This window comes from Mytilus californianus, unplaced genomic scaffold (assembly GCF_021869535.1).
Source record: "Mytilus californianus isolate M0D057914Y unplaced genomic scaffold, xbMytCali1.0.p SCAF_2, whole genome shotgun sequence".
NCBI classification, from domain to species: Eukaryota; Metazoa; Mollusca; class Bivalvia; order Mytilida; family Mytilidae; genus Mytilus; species Mytilus californianus.
In genome coordinates, this window is record NW_026262668.1 from 6,282,096 (window position 1) to 6,303,019 (window position 20,924).

The 20,924-nt window shown below is 30.5% G+C and overlaps 2 protein-coding genes across 12 annotated transcripts in view; one reads left to right on the forward strand and one right to left on the reverse strand.

Annotated features, from left to right (window-relative positions):
* The window catches only part of LOC127729164 (transient receptor potential cation channel subfamily V member 5-like), a 46,887-nt gene extending 44,152 nt beyond the window's left edge, over positions 1-2,735 (reverse strand). For all 11 annotated transcript variants that reach the window (XR_007994534.1, XR_007994535.1, XM_052236844.1 and 8 more), the window contains exon 1: positions 2,293-2,735. Coding sequence is in view for 9 of the 11 variants with exons in the window: in XM_052236844.1 (XP_052092804.1) it covers positions 2,293-2,653 (361 nt within the window). In the remaining 2 variants the exon portion in view is untranslated. The remainder of the gene's footprint in view (positions 1-2,292) is intronic.
* An 88-nt stretch (positions 2,736-2,823) lies between these two features.
* LOC127729167 (protein FAM166B-like) lies at positions 2,824-20,389 on the forward strand. The gene is made up of 7 exons (XM_052236847.1): positions 2,824-3,068; positions 5,303-5,378; positions 11,696-11,825; positions 12,469-12,696; positions 13,218-13,407; positions 14,714-14,850; positions 18,159-20,389. Exons 1-7 carry the CDS (start codon positions 2,983-2,985, stop codon positions 18,269-18,271), a joined length of 960 nt encoding a protein of 319 aa, XP_052092807.1. The 5' UTR covers positions 2,824-2,982; the 3' UTR covers positions 18,272-20,389.
* The last annotated feature ends 535 nt before the right edge of the window (positions 20,390-20,924 follow it).

Below are 20,924 nucleotides of genomic sequence, written 5' to 3' on the forward strand. Positions count from 1 at the left end.
TATCTCACTAACAGTTACGATAATGAAAAGATACATGTAACATATATAGTCTGAAATTAATGGGAAAGAATCACACGATAGGTAAAAAAATACTAATCAGTCTAAATAGCTAGCTGTCACAATACATCTATGTTGAATGAAATTTTTCATTGAGACAACCATCTTACTTATCTGATTTTAAGATTTTTCTAGCATACTTGTCCACTATCAATTTATCATAGACTATAGTGATAGTAAGTTTCAAATTACTGGGGATTGTCTGTCCCCTACTTAATCTTTAGTTACCAATATTCATTGACTGGTTCCTGTTGCAACAGTTACAAATTGTATCCTGATTATCTATATCCATGCTATATTTTGGGAAAAAAAAAACAATAGCAGAATCGAAATAGATAATTTTCATCAGGAAAATTATAACTATAATTACTTCAGAAGCTTTTTTTGATAAAATGTCAGAAAGAGTCTTTTTGCTTTTTACTACTGTTTTTTTCTTTAAAACAAAATGAGACACAACAGGTCCTACACAATCTACAGTGTTTCTAAAAATGAAGTGCACGATTTAATAGCCATGATAGCATACAATGTAAATTGTACAAATGCAGAATACCATAAAATGAACACAGAGCTTTTGCTGCTGAAGTCTTTTATATTAAATAAAGGAGTAGGTTCACAAAGGGTCCATATTGGCCCTAAAATTCTTTGAAATTTAACTTCAGTAACATAAATAAAAATATGATGACAATAATCGAAAATATCTAACAGATACAAATTGACTATTTTTTGCCTAAATTTTAAGTTTTGTGTGACCAATGTTTTTTCAGAAAGAAGTAGACCTTACAAATGTGTGTAAACAGGCAATTTGAGGACAAACTTATAAAATATGGTATCAGGTCCGTTCGCCCTAATTACATGTTCGCCCTGGGTCATTTCGCCCTGAGTCCGTTCGCCCTGGGTCCATTCGCCCTATTTCTTATAAAAAAATTAATATTAATGGTTTCATTTAAAGTTTTGTAATCTTATTCAGATATTTAAATGGTAAATATTAAAAATGTATATCTCCAAATTCATGAATAAACATTGAAATTTAAACATGTTAAAAAAAAAGTTTTTGTTTTGAAGCATTAATCAGACTAATTGGCTTCATTCATTGTCATTGTTACATTTGTCATGTTTGTTTTTATTCAGAATTACTTTTAATGACTGTTGATTGTAAATAAACTCATCATAGATACCAAGATTGAAATTTTGTACGCCAGACACACGTTTCGTCTACAAAAGACTCATTGACGCCCGAATCAAAAAAGTTAATAAGGCCAAATTAAGTATGAAGTTGAAGAGCATTGAGGACCCAAAATTCCTAAAAGTTTTGCCAAATACAGTTAAGGTAATATATTTCTGAGGTAGAAAAGCCTTAGTATTCCAAAAATTCTAAGTTTTGTAATTTAGAATGCTGATTAGATATGATTACGATGTCTTTGATCTCTCTGATTGTTGTAGTTATTGTTTTTGATGGATTAATAATGAAATTGTTTTTTTTTTAAATAAACAAGTCAGCTTGGAATTAGTTAAAACAATGATGTAAGAATTGTCAGACAATAAAGGGAAATTGTTTTCGCCGCTTGGCTTCTTTGATCTCAAGGTGTTTAGTGAGTTGGATCTTGTTATACCTGTTTGGATTGTTTTGAAATTGTTACAAGGTTTCAAAAAAGATAAATTTATACAGATAACTTGGTCTCCAGTTCCTGAACACTTCTTCTTCTTCAAAATATTGTCCACATTCAACATGATGAATATTCTGGCAAGAATAGTCAATGCAAATCAAAAGAAAAATAATTATCTGGTAGCATCAATACATTTTGTACAACATCAATATTTTGGCGTAATTTTCAACAAACTTTAACATAATTAATTCAAATAATTTATATTATACAATACAACAAAATAAAATAGAAAACAAGGCGAACGGACTCAGTGCGAACAGGAATAAGGGCAAACGGACCCAGGGCGAACAGGTATTAGGGCGAACAGGTATTAGGGCGAACAGGTACTAGGGCGAACACGAATCAGGGAGAACGGACTCGGATTCATAAAATATCATACTTTTTAAGCTGTCATCATTCTCAAAATAAGCAACAGTCAACAAAAGTGTTGAGTTTATATCTAAATTTGCATGGCCAAACTCCTTTTATAAAATTATAAAGTACAATGGATGTGTCATTACCTCAGTACCTTTGGTGCACATAATTAGCCTACAACATATACCGTGTTCTAATCAATGTATCGATTTTTTACCTGGTTTATTTCTAAAATAATTAGCTTCTGCATCTGGAAAGTTCATATCAATTAGAGCCAGGTCCCTCTCTTTTAAACGTTTATCTTTCCCTATTTTTGGTTTGCGACTATCTCTCTCTTGGCTTCTCATCATGACTAAGTCAACTATTGGTATTTTCTTTCCTCGACCCTCATCATAAAGAAAGTTTTTCACTTCAGCAATTTTGTCATCAATCTCCTTAAAATTTTTGGTCCACCTGGCTCTTTTCATTAACTCAACAAGTTCCCCACCTCCCTTTAAGTCAACAAGATTATAGAGTTCTTTTGCCCCAGCATCAGCCTGCTGTTTGACACCAGAAGCAACAACTGTCGTATTTCCCATTGTAAACTTTTCCTGAATCCTCTGGGAGAAACCCGTATCAAGTGTAAACAACCTCCATCTTTTATTTTACTTGCGCGCTTGCGTATCCTTTATTTCCGGTATGTTAAATGACATCGATGGAGCAGTAGTGCGTGTAGTTCAGGTAAGGCGGCGTTTTTTATTGGTTGATCAGGCGAGTGCAGAGCACCTTAGCAACTTAAAGCGCCCTAGACAACACACTAGTCAATCCATATTCATACAAGTATTGTGGGCACTTCTTTGGATTATCAGTTAAAACAGGTGTTATAAACAGAGATTGACTCGGTAGGGGAGTTTTACAGCAAGAGAAAATGACTACAGTAGCTTTTGGTGGTGGACCTAGTCTTGACCAAAGACGAAATTTCGCTGCTTTGAGAGATGGTACACACGTGCCAGGGTATGTCATATGATCTGTTGTTTTGATAGAGAATTTCAAATTCAATACTAAACCAAATTTGATGGTACAAGTACCCTTGTAGGTCATTGCCATGCAACCTCTTCAAATATTCCTCGCACATTATCATGGCATTCAGTATCCTCGTCTAATGGGTTTTCGTGCTATTAAGAATGCATTGTGACGTCACAATTTCCATTGAAAAAGCATGCATAGTACAAATTCATATGACGTACGAAAACAGTATGATCTGACCATATAAATATATGATTTGGACCGGTGTGAAATTTATGAAGTATTATTTAAGATGCAATAAGGAAAAAAAATAGAATATAACATTGGTGTTTCTCTACTCTAGCACATAGAAAGTTGTAGCACTTATAACCTTCTTGCTGCTGGAGGGATATGTGTCCACAGCGTCTGTGCTGAAGGGACACATATGTCCATATGTTTAATGACTAATGTACATGTATGGAAGCATCTCTTCATTATTGTATCTCTTTCAAATAAAACATAGAAGATTATACGGTGTTATATTTTTTTTTTGATAGGTCTCTAATGTTATATCATTAGGGTGTGATGCCATATATTGAAAGACATCGTAGCTGCTCATGTGACGTCACACTAGTTGTCATATTTTCTGGCACAGGAAATGCAACCATATTAAAGTAGCTACAACAAGAGGGTTAATAGCAACTACATGTCTGCAACTGCTTAAGAAAAAAATTAGGGGGTGCTGCAAATGATCCCCCTTTCCCCGACCCGACACATTCTAAGTTAGTGTCCCAGTTACATGTACCTTAAAAGTTAATCAGAACTTCCTTAGCTTTTGAGTTAAATTGATTCTGTAACTTAAAACTTAAGCAAGTTTTGTTTACTTTGTTTATATTTTTAAATAACATGTTCAAAGAAGTACAAATTCTCAAAACAAATTAAAGCAACGACTTGCTCTTGTATGGCGATCTTATCTTATTTCCACAAAGCATCAAAATCCAAATGCATTACATACAACATATATTGGATACACAATAATCAGTTGATTGGGCCAATTATGGTATGCTCAACATACCTAATGTCACAGTACTCAAATTGCACAGAAGTACCAAATTTGCCCCCATTATGCAAACAAAAGCGATCAATTAATTTTATAGGTTTTCTTAGAGTTTAAACAATTTGTCTTTTCCATGTTTTTCATCATAGCCATTTTAATAATACTTAATGATCATAATGATACATAAAACATTCAAATTATGCATCAACAAATGAAGTAATTGGTAAAAAAGTGAAAATTCAGGAAATGTCAAATTGTTCTAAAAATGTGTAAAATAAACACAGTATGAAAACTTTTTTTCATAAATAAAAGATAGTTTCAAAATAGATGCAATTTGGGTACCCTCAAGATAGAATAACAGTTATTAGATAAGGCCTTTAAGCTTGCCCTTTTAGATCTCTTTGAAATGTTAACTGAATGTTAACTGAGATACATGTATAAAACCAGATTCAGGCTGATTTTGGTGATTTTAATCTTCTTGTTCCAGACTAATGTGGCTTTTGTTAAAAATTGACAATTTCAAGGACATCTTTAATGCAACTAAGGTTGGCTTTAATTGATCTTGACAAAAGTCCTTAATAATGTTTAGTTTCAAAATCACAAGCTCCCTTTAGATTTTGACATCATAATTGGTGGCTAGAGTATAGAAGGTAACATTAACCCATGTCAATTCTTTTGTCCCTTGTTGGAGGGAACAGACATGAGCTTGTGGCAAAGATGTTTATTGAAAATGAAATACAGCCAGGTCAGAAAATCCTATAGACACATAAAGTCACAGGTTTAATTGTCTATACGAATCTATAAATAGCAAACTTTTTCACTTAGTTTCAAAAACATATGAAAACTCTTGAAATTGTCCTAATTGTTTGTTTTTTTAATTAAAAAAATAAAAGAAAATTCTGACACACACTTGTTTTACCGTATACAAAAAATAGGTATATTATTGTATGTATCATTTTTGTATAATCAATATGTCATGTATGTATATTTAATGTATTTAAAAGGCGAACCATTCATTGAGTGTGTAATGAATTAATACCAATTTTGGTCTTATAATATATATTCAAATCTATATCTAAATGTAATATGTGTACAAGGATGTTTTAAGTATAATTTCATTGAATTATTCTGGTAAAAATAGTGTAATGAAATAATAGGATATTTATTTTTTATATTTATGGTACAGATATAGAGGATACTGTCCACAGATCAAATACAGAGTTGGCAAAACCTATGGAACCGATACTCACGAACTGGCCGATGTATGTACACACTTTAAACATTTTAAACAGGGATAAACAGTATGTAGATCAGAGGTTATTTTGACTGTTTTGAATAGATGAACAAACTCTGGAATCCCTAATCATGCTAATAGAACATGGTAAAAAAAAAATTTATAGAATTTTATTGTTCTAAGACCAAGAGGAAGAAAGTGAAAGGTAGTCTTCAAGTTCAAATAAACAAGAACTGGAACTTGAATTAATGTCAATAAGAATAAACTGACGACCAGACACATTTATGATCATGTGTAAAATTTGTCTAAATGTAATCTGTCTGAGTATTCTTGGAATCTCCAAATACCATTCTCATCCCCATCTTGGTTATAGAGGACATTTAAAAAAAGCACCCTGTTGCTGAAGTCTATAAACAATAAAGCATGAAATTTAATTGTGATAAAACCTAAAAGATACACATGTATTCCACATTTTTGATAAGATTAGGATAGTAGTTTATAGCATCAAGCATCCTTGATGTAAGAATTTCTTAGAGAGAACATTGGTTATATTTTTACTTTTTACTTCAAACTTTTGTTGTCTCCTTTCTCTGATTAATTCATCTGAATTCACTTAAAGAATTTTGAAAAATTGAAAGACCTTTAGACAATACACACAGATAAAAATAGAACCTTAATCAATTATATATATTTATAAAATGAACCCTATCGACGCATATAAAGGTAATAATCTATACATGTAGGTCTAAATATTAAGAGCTGCTTTCACAGACATGAAAGTTACAAGAATTTTCTGCATTAGACAGTAAGGGGTGAAGAAGTAATATTACTACCAACTTGAAAGTTTCAAAATATTTAAAATTTGCTGTTTAAGATTTAAATAGATGTGAAGTGGATATTTAAATTGTAGTAAAATCTTTTTACAGTGTCATTTCAAACTATGATTGTCGAGGAAAATAAGTTTTCTTGTCCCAAGGAATTGATTAGTAATCAAATTTGAAGTACTTTCATTTTATCAAATTTTATCTTGCTGTTTGTTAAAAGGTGTACAAAGGATTTTATAGCACAAAACTAGTTTGTTGAATAGATAAGTGTGTATTGACATTTTGAACAAAATTAATTGCCACATTAACTTTTAACAACATGGTTTAAGATGAAAATGACATTCAGATTTGTTCACAAAAGGGTATTACTTTGAATAATGCTCGTTTATTTTTTAACTCACATTATGCAGTTTTCAGATTCAAAAATTTATATCCAAAACTAGTGTGTTTAAATCCTGAAATTATGAAAATTAAAATCCAAAAAAGGAGGTATGATAAGAGCCATTATTTATCCCCTGAAATTGTAAAAAAAGTTAAATTCTTGAAATATTCATTTCAGTGCAGAAATCTTCATTGTGCTATCACTGTATGATTTCATAAACATGTTGAAATGGACAGTTTTTGATTTTTGATATGAAATGACCATTTTACACATAGTTATTGGCAAAATAAAAAAACAGAATAAAGATATTTTACCAACATCAACATCTTTATACATGTATAAGGCATCTGGTAGCAAAATGATTTTTATGGTTAAGGCTTTATCTTATATCTTTTAAATATGAATGTTTTTTCTTTTTTCATTTAGGCCCGTTTTTCATTAAATGAGAGAGAGGATTTTGAACACTTCACATAAGTCAAAGACATAATTATATAAGTAAGACAAAATTCAAAATATACACGATATACATACTGATGTGACAGACTAAAATAAAAAGAAGGAGAACTTCAGTCGGAGAAGTCTTTAACATCTGAAGGATGTTATTTCAGTCTTCACAGAAAAACTTTTTGGACCACAGAATTTTTTGTATAAATTCTATAGGCCTGTAAGTCTTATTTTCACAGGCCCACCAGGAAGTTAACAAGCCTCGGGTTGGGACTACTGGTTTATCGTGAAGACTGTTATTTGGTAGATTTCAAATATTTTTTTATTTTAGATCCTAGAAAAAATTGTACATGTCATGCTTTCTCTTTGTAAATTTATATAAAGAAATATCCTATAATTCAGGGAAATTTCTTGAAAATGAGACAATGGAATGGTTTAAAAGTTTTCTCTTGCATATATATATATAAAACATTTAAATGTGTACAGGAAAGTATCAGCAAACAGAATTCCTATTTGTTGACATACTGTTCTTTATTATAATATTTTTCAAAGACACATAAAGGGTTGTTATGGATTAAAACGTTCTACAATAATTAAAATAGAGAAAACAAATTAACTAACAATACATGAGCCGTCAAACCTTAGACATTTAAACATCTACAGTAAAATTCAATATAAGTTTATTTGTTTTAGAGAGGATTGAATTGTAATATGTCCCTTTAAATTTATATTTGAGCAACTATAATATATATATATACAAACAGATTCTAATTTTTACTGAATTTAAATATTGACCTAGGCAGTCAATAGAAAACTTTAATGTGAAAAATTTGTAGCAGTGAATATATATTGAAAGGCTAATGCTTATGGAAGAAATTTAAGTGAAATTGAATTAAAGTTTGTAATGTAATTACTGGTATTTTGCCTAATTGTAATTGAGAGAAATTTTACATTTATGTGTTATTACAGGTTTTAGAAAAATTTAATTTCCAGATAATTGATATTATGTATGTGACCCAATAAAATCTCTTACAAACCAACAAAAGGCTTAGTTGACCATAGAAACATGCAATATACATCTTGAAGTTGAATATCATTAGCATGTAGTAAGTAAGGGGAGGTAATTCATACCCTTCAATCAGTTGTCCATGATCCTGACCAAAACCTCTCTTTGAATCAGTAGAATTCATGTGACAATTTTTCAGCCCTGAACAAGACTGACTTTTGCACATGTACCTGTTTAATGATGTTATATTAACAATCAATTTATCAATCAGCTTGTAAATTAACTGTTGATTCATGATGTGGATCAGTAAGTATTGGATTATTTTTGCTATATTTTACCTTTTTGCATTAGTTTTTAAATAATTTTCAACAAATTCTTGGTTATAAAAATATTTCCTGCTGGGATGTGTCAAGAAATGATGCTTTCCCACAATGAATCGTTCTAACATACAATCAACAAAAACATGTTATTGCATTCATCCTTCCTCTACAGTTGAGCAGTGAGTCAGGATTCTAGACTATCAAATGACTATAGAAGACAACCAGCTAGCCTTTAGAATAATCTCAGTTGATTATATTGCTCATGGATTATGTTTAGTAGGTCCTTATAAAACCACTTTCTATGTGTTAAGAGGTTAATTACTTCAATATGCATAATTCGATATAATACGACAATTAAAGACCATTTATAGAAACACATCTCCACATTTTAAATTTTATTTAATAGATCTGAATTAATTGCAATTGGTAATCCATTCTGATAGGATTAACATTATGGTTGATCAACACTGGTTCTGAAATATTTAAGACTTTAAAAACACTTTAAAAATGCTTGTATAATCTGATAATATTGTCTGCATTTAGTCTTTATACATTCATATTTTACAGTTGAAATGACATTTTATATTTCAACAATTGATTGATCTCCAGGCTTTAATATGCTTCAATCTTATATGATTACAAATAAATTCAATTAATAAATACAGGGTTTTATTACAAGTCTAAACTTTAATTATGTCACTAACCACACAATAAAAGGCTGGGTTATTTTTTAATTCTTTTATAGCAAAATCTTCAATATCATGAATATTCAATTGTTAAGGTAGAATGGGTGTCTTTCACCATCTTGGATTGTAAAATAGCAGAACATAATAGGTCTAGATTTTCAATCAAGTTGGCAAAATTTTATGCAGAAATGCAATTTAGTCATGGGAATTTTCATTTAAATGAATATTTTTTTGTGATTGTAGCGTACAGTAACTAATATTTTTTCAAAGGTAGATTATTTTATGCTTGATTTCAATTTTTTGGGAATTATGGTATTAAGGGGATGTTACTCAGACAGTAATTTGTCTTTAGAATCTGCAGAAATTTAATTTCATGTTATAGAAGGGAAAACATGTAATGTAACAGGTAACCCCATTTTTTCTTTGGATAATATATATACTACATTTTGGCAAAGTATTTTTCATTATACTCCCATACCACCTTATTATTTTTTAGTTCTTATTATTCCAGTTTCAGTACAAATGATAAAAAAGTTAAAGTTTGTGCATGAAAAATTCACAAATAGTGAACATGAAGCAAGATCAAATTTAAATCGTCTAAATACTCCCTGTATATTTAAATGTCATTCCACTTCCATTTTCATGTCTCATTTCCCCCAACACCTCCCATTGAAACGAGATAAGACAAGCTAAATTAGATTTTAAACATAGTGAAGATTTATGTGACAAGTTACCAAGATATATCAGAAAAATAAATAGACTAGTTATGATATGTACGCTCTACAGTTTACATAAATATATCTTGTTTAAATCAATGTTAACCCACCCAGACTTATGGTGAAATATAGAACCGATTATATATGTGTACATGTACAGTAGTTTTATTAAATTTCACTTAATAATTTATCATTGAAGGAAAAAGATATATTTTGTCTGATCTCTTGGTAAAATATGACATTAATGCAAGCAAAATTTAAATACTACATTATGAATAAAATGATTTAATTTAAAGTAAATATATTTTATAACTAAAAATGTTTCATCTAAAATTTTCCCTTTATACTGCGTGGGATAGTTATATCATAGAAACTGTTCAGTGTTTTTTTTGTTAACCAGCCGACCTTTTTCAACAAGAGATCTCACAGTCATACTTAACATGTTTAAATGGCTGTGATGTATATAGGCAATTTAACTCCTAAATCAAATCGTAATATTGAGATCAAAAGCAATTTAGAATTTGCATTAAATCATTCAAACTTTCAAGTACTATTATACTAATCTGAAACTATAAGAAATTCATATTTATTGTAGAATTATAGTGATAGAAAATTTCGTTGGAGCTGCCAAAATTATTTTATTTTCACAGACATTTTTAAGTGTATTGCATGGGACTTTTCTTTAAATTGATAATTACATAAGTGCTTGTACTATTTTGATAAAAATTAATAAATGGTAAAGTAAATAATTATTAACTGTACTCAATTTAGGATACCAGGGTAAATTAGCAAAAGTAAAATTAGATTTTAAAATTATTGTAATTTTGCCTTTTTTTCTTATTTTATTTTATCATAAAAATGTAAATAATGAGTTAAGCCATTGCTGTTTATTTTTTCCCGCTTTTTCCTGTTGGACTGGCCATGGCAACAATTGTGAGGCACTGGACTTGCTATATAGTGAAAAATGGGGAGTCCCTGGACTTGCCTACAAAAATCCTTAATGGAAACCCTGCTTGTTCATTTCAAATCTAAATTACCTTAGTATGTAGTACTAGTTACTACATTTACTATTTCATGTTCTTGTTACGCAGAGAGTGGCTCTGACTTTCTAAACAACATGGTTAGATTTAAATGTTCGCAATCTGACCTCATAATGAAGAGCTGGTCACTTGAGTGGTCGTTTACACACTGACATATCAGTTTTGATAAAGTTATCTTGATTGACCAAAAGTTTATTCAATAATTGGCAATTTATTTATTTGTCCACCCACTTTTTCTTTAAAATCTTGATGTTTGATTAGTATAAATGATATGTTTGCTATGGATAATTTACTAGCTGTTAAAGTATTTGTTAAATAACATCATTTTGTCAGATTTTCAATATTATAAATCACTTCAATATGTTCTAAGTGAGATTGTGTTAAGACTTGAGTATGTAAATCCAGGTTGTCAATACATTTGACATTTTTTTGACAGAAAGGTTTTCGTGACAATATCTCGATAATTTTATAGCAGGTAGATTTAAAAAGATAATTGTATATTAAATAAAAAAGGAGAAATGGTTGAGTTAAATCCATTTACTTCATAATGTTCCTGTCAGGAATTTCATTGGTAGCCATATATTTCTCAGTTTACTTTGCCTGCTAATGTCAGATTTCCTGTAGTCTCTGTTCAATCTATTTATAACTTTTTTTAGACTACTGTTGATGTAGATGTCAACATACAGTATAGACTGAATTTCGCCTGCAAAATGTTATTCTAATTTCTTGTTTTCTTGTATTTAAGTGTTGCTGTCTAATGGACAAAAACCCATGATAGTACTATTAGTAGGAGGAATTTGTTTTCCCATCTGTCCAAAAGTTTCAGAGATATTCTGAAAGTTACAAAGACAGTTATCCACTTCTTTATTATAAGTTTTTTTGTTTTATCTATATCTTGTACTGTATATTTCTATTTTGTAATTTCAGGGCACTATTCATGTTGCACCAACCAATAACGTTGTTGCTCATCCACAACATATTCCCAGGGTAACCACTCAGTTACCAGAATCTACTGGTGACAATAAATATACACAAAATATGGTGCCTGGCTACACAGGTAAGTTATTATGTTACCAGTCAGTTACACGTAGGGTATACATTGTTTGTCCAACTTAACCCCCTACAGTTTTCTAGCTGTTGAACTTTGTCATTTTTTTGTAAAAATGAACATGCAGGGACTGAGTACATGGTTTGTCTGACACTCCCTCAGTTTTCAAGCCAGAACTTTTATATTTGGTAGTGTGCTAGTGAATATATTAAAGGTGTGCATATTATCAGGATTTTGATTTTCTTAAAATTTTCTGCCAATGACATGTTGTTGAACTTAGTCAGTTTTTTTTGGTAATTAGGCAAGCAGGGTACATTGGTTTGCCCAGCTTATTTCTCTTACAGCTCCCAAGCTAAAACTATTATAATATGAAAAATGTTAGTACTTACAGATATTTTAAATTAGTATTCATATTATCAGGATTTTGATTTCCCTAAATTTTCCACTCATGACAATATGTTTAACCTTTTTTCGCGGGGACATCAAATTTGTCTTTCTGACACAACCATTTCAATTTGCTTTTTAAATCCAACATTTGTGGCACTATATTAATGCATGCAGCAGGGACATCAGCTCTGTAACTGTATAGTTTAATATTTTTTCATTGGCAATACATTTTCTATGATAACAAAGTTCCAATGTATCTTTTCAGGATATATACCAAGGATGCCATTTAAATTTGGAAATACTTATAAAGAAGACTGTGATGTGTGTATAGATCAGCATTTAACCAATTATAAATATCATGATGCAAAATTAAATGACTTACAAAAACAAGTCAGTGGTTATCCACGACTAAGGGCTATATCTTTTGACCCAGAAGTACGAGACAAATTAAATATGTACAGAGATACGCACCCACAAAGAGAAATATTGTTAGGTAGGTTTTTACTTAAATTCAGTGATTTATCTCCCTTTCCAATGCTGGTATAGGAAGATGATATATAGAAAAAAGATATGATAAGTATAAAACAAATCTACAGTTGACATATGATTAAAATATTCACAGTCAAAACTTTTCAAAGATTAGAATTTATTGTCTATTCATATGATAACATCGATCAGTTTTAAATTGTGTGGTGGTGAGAGTATAGTTGTTTCTATATTATTAGTACAAGACATGAACAAATTATTGACCATCTTTATTATAAAATCACCTGTATGATCCCCAGCACTGAGAATATACTCACTTAAAGATGGTCTTAAAAGTATGTAAAAATTAGAATTTATTGTCTTTTTATATAATAAAATCAATCAGTTTTAAATTGTGGGGTGGTGAGTGTACTGGAAAACTATGGAACATATATTTGCTCAAAAATAACAAGCCATAACATTTTCCCTGAAACCAAAACATGATAGAAATATTTGAATTATATCAAAGTTTGTTTTTTTCTTATTCAGAAAACAAAAGACCTTTAACAGAACCTCCTATTCCTGGTTACCGTGGTTACATACCTAGAATCAAAACAACCGAGCAAGGTTTAGGATGTAGATACAACCAGACAACAAAGAAAGGTTTAGAAATGTTTGCACAAGAAACAGCAAGACATGCAAGATTTGCAGGATCAGAGATCCCACAAGCTTTAAAAAGGTTAGGAAAAAGCTTTTATTTTAGTTATCCGGTTGCTGTCTCATTGACCTATACCTCATTTCTGCTTTTATTCATATTGCACAAGATTCCACTGGATTCTGATCATGTCTTTGGGTTGAACAACAGAGTTCTTCAAATATTATTGATGTCTCACAGCCAAGGACAGTTCTATTAGGTGTCAGACAGAAGAGAAGTGGGGTCATTGTGTTTCACTTAATGTGTACCCTAGTATTCTGCCACTTATATATAAATGTCTCAGTGCTGTCTTAGGAACATACTCAACTCTAGAGCAGGAGGTAGTGATTTCAAAATTTTGCCTGTGTGAAACCAAAGGATTTGAAATTGATATTTACTACTTCTGTGCTAATCATGTAGCATTAAGGATGAAGTACAAAAAGTAGTTGGCTCAGTCAGCTTAATGCATATTTTTAATCATTGCATTTTGCAAGCAGTTTGTCAAAACTATCCTAAAGGAAAATAAAGAGACAAGAAAGTTCTGCAATATCTAGATCATTATTAATTTTTTAGACTTTCATAAAAACATAGAATATTGCAATCAATCTCAATATATGCTGAATTGAGATTGATTGTAATATTTGATGTTTTTATGAAAGTGTAAAAAAATAATATTGAATAATAAAGTCCAATGTGATTACTTCAATACTATAGTTTTAAATTGATTAAACTACGCTCAACACCAAATGTTTATATTCAAAACATCACGTTTTGTCTAAATACCGGACAACAATCATGTACCAAAATACGTTCACAGTATGTGTACTTAAATGGTGACATTTCTTCCTGTGGAATGTTACCTTTTAAGAAAGGAAATTAAAAATCTGACTCTGATACAAAGTATTCATATCTCCTTAACATGCTATTGTCCATAAAATGCATGCAATATTTTCCACTGGACATGAAGACCATAAACAAATGAATTATTGCAAAATATAATTTGTTTCTCTTATAAAAATCCATTTGATAAGTCGATGTTATTTATTCTTAAAATGAAACAGTTTAAAAAAGGTTACAAATAAGAAACCTATCTGTCAAAAGAGGATATATTAAATAGGTCAATAAACAGACTAAGTTGAAACAAGGACTCAAATAGTAAGATAAACTAGACTGGCACACAGTACAAAATTTTTAAAAAGTCAGGAGAGGAGCATTATAGTGACAAATTGCAAAATTATGCAATTAAATTGAAAGAAACCACGTAAATTTTAAATGAAAAAAAAAAATTATTATTTACAAATTCAGACAATATTTTGGAAAAATCATTTTCTTTGTCTCTTGAATTTTGCAGTGTACCATCAGAAACATTGGGATTGACAGGACCACACCCACCAATGGGTAGTGCTAGTGTAGACTTTGGTACATCAACATACAGAAGATTATATCAAAACGATGGCATGATTCCTAAATATACAGGATATATACCACGTAAGTCCACTTTTATAATAGTAGAATACTATGAATTCATTATTATACTTGGGATACCAATTTTATGTGGATTTCTTAGGTATAGGTAAACCAAGAATATAAATGTCCAAAAAAGTACAAACTTAGGCTTGAATGCAGACTTTGTTAAAACCCTGAAATCAAATATCCACAAAAATGCAATTTTTTTCTCAATCCACGAAAATTAGTACCCACGAAAAGAAATGAATCCACAGTAATTGAAATCTTGATATTTCATAAATGTAGCGAAAAGATTTAGTGGAAAAATATAAATCCACAGCATCTGATGGGAGATTGATGACTTGGGATATTATTATTAAATTTGAACATAGCAGATGCATTTGGCCCAAGTCGCAATCGTCGGAACCTGTAAGCATCATCCCTGGACATTTTTTGCCAGTGGACCATTACCATTTGTTTGAACTTTGAACTATATAATAGAAAGTAGTCATTAACTCATTTTTGGTCTTATACCATGCAACTTATATTTTAGAAATCAAATAAATAATATATATAATTTTCTTTCAAGTTAATGATATTTGTACTTTTGTGTATATATGTAACACTCCCAAACGTGTCCTTCCCCCCAAACGTGTCCGATTCCCCCAAACGTGTCTATTCTCCCCAAACGTGTCTGATTTCATAACCCCAAACGTGTCCGATAATTGTTATTCGCCAAAACGTGTCCACTTTTAAACGCCAGAACGTCTCACGTCCTTTAGCGCTATTTAAATGTATGTCCTAAATGAAATCAATAACGTTTACGGCAATTCTATGATGGGGGCACAGGTGATGAAGTTGTCATTTATTAGCATTAGTAAGTTCAATATAAAAAAAGAAGATGGAGTAGGATTGCCAATGAAACAACTCTCCACAAGAGACCAAATGACACAGAAATTAACAACTATAGGTCACCGTATTTTTAATGATTATCATAATTGTCGGTTTTTAATGATTATCATAATAGCCGGTTTTTAATGATTATCATAATTGCCGGTTTTTAATGATTATCATAATTGCAAATTTAATCTGTAACATATGAATTAACTTTTGACTGAAATTGCTTATTGTCCAGTTGCAAGTATTTCATACTCATTTAGAGCGAACATGCAAATAATTCTAGAGTTAAATTAATCGTTTACTATGTAAATTATTTTGTACTATTAAACTCCGATGATGCCTTTTATATTAATCGGAATATTGCACGGCGGTCTTTCAGCAGAACTGACTTCCCGTTTGTCAACAGTTCTAATACTTTATAAGCTCTTCAAATCATAAACGGGTTATCTGGTTTTTATACCCCCGCCGTAGCGGAGGGGGCATTAAGTTTTACCCTTGTCCGTCTGTACGTACGTACGTACATCCCGAAATTGGTTTCCGTTCTCTAACTTCAGTTTGCCTCAACCAAATGTTATGAAACTTATACACAATGCTTATTACCACAAAACACAGATCAAGTTTGAATTTTGGTGGCGTCACTTTAACCGATCTAGAGTTATGCCCCTTTATAAAAGGAAATATTGCAAAATTTTTAGTTTCCGTTCTCTAACTTAAGTTTGCCTCAACCAAATGTTATGAAACTTATACACAATGCTTATTACCACAAAACACAGATCAAGTTTGAATTTTGGTGGTGTCACTTTAACCGATCTAGAGTTATGCCCCTTTATAAAAGGAAAAATTGCAAAATTTTTATTTTCTTCTAAATATCAAGTTTATATAATATATTTTTAAAATTGGAGTTATCTTCCTTTGACCATGATTATAGTTGAATCAACTACAATCATTGCTTTATACAATGCAATGTTTAATTTTGACTTCAACTGATAAAACACGATCAAGTTGAATTTGGGTAGTGTCACTTTAACCATTATTGAGTTATGCCCCTTTATAAATAGAAAGATTGCAAAATTTTTTAGTTTCCATTCTGTAACTGAAGTTTTCCCCAGCCAAACATTATGAAACCTATACACAATATTCATTACCACAAAACTCAGTAAGGATCAAGTACAATTTTTTTGTTTCAGTTCTCTAACTTGAGTTTGCCTCAACCAAATGTTATGAAACTTATACACAATGCTTATTACTACATAATACAGATTAAGTACGAAATTAGGTGGCAACACTTTTACCATTCTAGAGTTATGTCCCTTTATAAACATAAAAATTGCTGAATTTTTTAGTTTGTCTCAACCAAATGTTGTAAAACTTATACACAACCGTTCTAGAGTTATGCGTGTTTACAAATAGAAAAATTGCTGAATTTTTAGTTTCTGTTCTCTACTTAAGTTAGCCTCAACCAAATGTTATGAGACTTACACACAATGCTTATTACCACAAAACTCAGATCAAGTTCAAATTTGGGTAGCGTCACTTTTACCGTTCTTCAGTTATGTCCCTTTATAACTATATGATATGCAAGCGGGGGCATCATCTGTGTCCACATGTGGACACTATCCACATTTATTTAATAAAATTTTAGGTTTTCAGCATCACTAAAGGCACACGATCAAGAACATAACGTCCAGTGCCAAATATTTCATGCATTATTTGAACGACATCATGTTAACAATACATATACTGTAGATAGGTTCTACAAGTGTATTATCATACCGGGAATTTAGGATTCGGCCAAAATTTTTACGGTTATTCAGGATTTAACACTAGTTGGGATTTTCATGTAAAAAATTAAAGAGTGAGTAAAGACCAATTTTGTTATGACTTCAGTAAGAAACTACTTCAATCTCCGATATGTAATACGATGCCGTTTTAAATAATATGTGCGGAAATTTAAAAAAAAAATGTTGTCTTCAAAAATACAACTTATGGCACCATGAAAGAGTGAAATGGTACAAAGGTTTTAATGCGCAGAGAAAGAGACAAATCCCTACACAAGGTATCTGATTTAATATCTACAATTTAACTGAGCATGGCTGCTTACATTTACATCCAACATAGCCGAACGGAAAAGAAAATATGCTTGATATGGACACGTTTGGGTGTTTATTGAAAAATGGACACTTTTGGGCGTTTATATAAATAACAAGTTTTGGAGCCCTTTTACAACTAGACATGTTTTGCAGTTCAGTGACGTCGATGTGGACACGTTTGGGGGAATCGGACACGTTTGGGGGGAAGGACACGTTTCTGAGTGTTACATATATATACTGCATTACATGTATTTATCATTTAATCTTTGAAAGTCATCTGAATAATTCAAAGTTAATCATGTTTCACACTAGCATAAATACCGAAATAACTAATTAAATTACCTCTGCTTATCTTTCCAGATAAAAGATATGTGTTTGGAAACACTTACGGAGACACAACAAGGAAACTTTCAGTGTGTGGACACCAAAGTGAAAACTATGGAACATATATTCGCTCAAAAACAATGGCATAAATAGATGGACTTAATTTCTGATAAGTTTGTCAATATAAAACTGTGACTGAATAACTAATTAAATATCATTTATGTAGAGCTTTAACTAAAGTGCATTTATAGAATCATGTGTAGTATTTCATATTTAAATGAAAGTAATTAACCAAACTCAACAATATATGTAGGTCTACTACTGTATAATATTATGTTGTCAGGTTGCTAAGAGATTTTATAAGTACAAAAATGTTAAACTGTTTACCATTAGCAGAAAGAAGCATTAATAGAATGAAACACATTTTGTTTCATCATTGTAACACCAAGTTAAAAAGTTTATCAGTAAGATATGAGAAAAAAAACTTATGTAGGCCTGTGTCAATGTTGATTTTAAATAGGCAGATGGTTTCAGCATAGTGAATTTCATTAGCAATGGAAAGAAATATAAATCGTTAAAGCGATACTTATATTTTGAATATTGTTATTGTTGTGTTATTTTTAAGTATGAACATAAGACTGTTTGCTATTGAGATAAGGTCAGGAGTATTGACTCCTAGGCAGTATTTGAGTTTATCAACTGATGTCTCATAGAATTTAGCTCAGTTTATTTATCATTTATTATATCTGAAAATTGTTAAAGTGTCAGCTTTACTAATCAAAAGTATCAATCCCTGAGTGATTTGTCTGTTTTAGTGACTACAAAAAAAAGATTTTTTTTTATTCCTGATAATTAGTGCATCTAGTGTTTAGAGAAAAACTGATTTATTTTTTTATCAAGTTCTTGCATATTATATACTTTTTTTTATCTATTTAGTTCATATTGAGTACTGTTATTTTTTTCCGTCCATGTTAAACATGTTCTTATTTTGCCTTTTATGAAATAATGTCTGTGATTATTTAAGAGATATTTTAGTACTATTTTTTTATTTAACATTCCATTGTGTTTTGTTATTGTTTATTTGTTTTGTTATTGTAATAACCATTCTGTGATATACCTTGTATTACCTTCAGTGCATGTATCAACAATAATTTAATCAACTTTTGTTTCTTCTCCATTGATGAGAAAAGCTTCTTTTGCTCAAAAGTTTTAAAAAAAAATGGGAGCATTTTTAAAAGAAAACAGAAATATATTTTCATCCAATAATAGGCAGGTGAGTTTGTTGTAGCTGTGCTACACATTAGATACAGGAAATATATCAGCCATGTATGATAATTCCTCTGTCTGTTTGCTAACGATAACACTAAAGCTTTATTACAAAGAACTATTTTTTAAGTCTTTTATCTTTTTAATGGGGCAGCCAAAAATAAGTCTGAAAATTTAAAAGATGGGGAAAGTACTTGATACAAGTGCCAAAGTTTTTTTTTCATGTTTACATTGTCTAAATGTACCACTTGACTGTATCAGATCTGTTAATTCTTTTTTTTTTTTTTTTAACATGGAAAGAATATGAAAATTGAAATAATGAATTAAGTACTGTGTACTCTTATTTCACTTCTACTTAATTTTTTGATATTTTTATTTTATTTGTTTTGTTTTACTGCCCATGCACTTATTAACTCTCACAATTGTAAATAGTTAAAATTTAACCTATTACATGTCAGAGTGTATAGATATTAGAAGCCTTGGATACATTAGAAATTCCTAAGAGATTTTACAATTTGCCTTAATTGCTCAATACTTAGATTCTATAGAAAATAATAAAACAAAAAAATTGTGTTGTTATTTTAGTGAGAAAACTATTAATTTCATTGATTGTCACCAAAATATAAATAATGTTTTAAAAGGTTTGAAAACTGCAATACTGTTAAAAAATATGTCAGTTTTTTTTTCAAGTAATCAGCTGATCGTGTAATATTTCTAAAGCCACGTTTTCATTTTTATACAGAAAATGTCACTTTATCCTATACTTGCTTAAATTAATTTCAGAATTCTTTAAACACTTGTCTTAACCTGAGCATTTTTTCTGCTAGTTTTCTCACTATAAATAAGGAAATATTTTCATGTTTTTTCTTTATGTGGAATAGAGGACGCATAATGATTTTGGAACATAATATATGTGGAATTGTTTTGTGCTATTAACCTTTTTAAGAGAGTATCATATATAGACATAAGCTCAGGATAAAATAAAACTATTTTAACAATGATATGTCTTCTATAATCAAACTTAGGTATAAATTTGAGGTAAACAACATATTTTTATGATCTAGCCTATCATGAATGTTAAGTTCACCATACATAGGTACTTTTTATACCCCTGCTTTAAGAAAGTGGGGGTATACTGTTTTACCTCTGTCTGTCCGTCTGTTTGTCCCATGAATATTTTTCGTCGCATCTTTCTCAGAAACTACATCATAAGGATTTTTGAAATTTGGTTGCAGGGTTTATATATACAGCTATACCGTGTGATGCGTTTTCAGATTTATCACTCAACAACTTCCTGTTTACTGAACACTTACATATTTTTACAATATTAAAATTATCCAGTTGCGGCGGAGGTATCATCAGTGATACGTAGCTCGCAGTTTCACTTATTTCTAACAACACCATCAAAACCTGAATTCAAATTGATAGTCTGTATATTGACTCTATATTGCTACATTGATATCAAATCTTTATCTGAAGCCGTGCCCCCTTAGACTGGGTATACTTAACATAAAGAATCATTGCAAGGTATACATG

What these genes read in the sequence shown, in the direction of transcription:
- LOC127729167 (XM_052236847.1), top strand. Translation starts at nt 2,983, where the DNA reads ATGACTACAGTAGCTTTTGGTGGTGGACCTAGTCTTGACCAAAGACGA. An exon ending in ACAAAGAGAAATATTGTTAG is followed by an intron (nt 12,697 to 13,217) that starts GTAGGTTTTTAC and finishes TTTCTTATTCAG; the next exon opens with AAAACAAAAGACCTTTAACA. An exon ending in ATCCCACAAGCTTTAAAAAG is followed by an intron (nt 13,408 to 14,713) that starts GTTAGGAAAAAG and finishes TGAATTTTGCAG; the next exon opens with TGTACCATCAGAAACATTGG.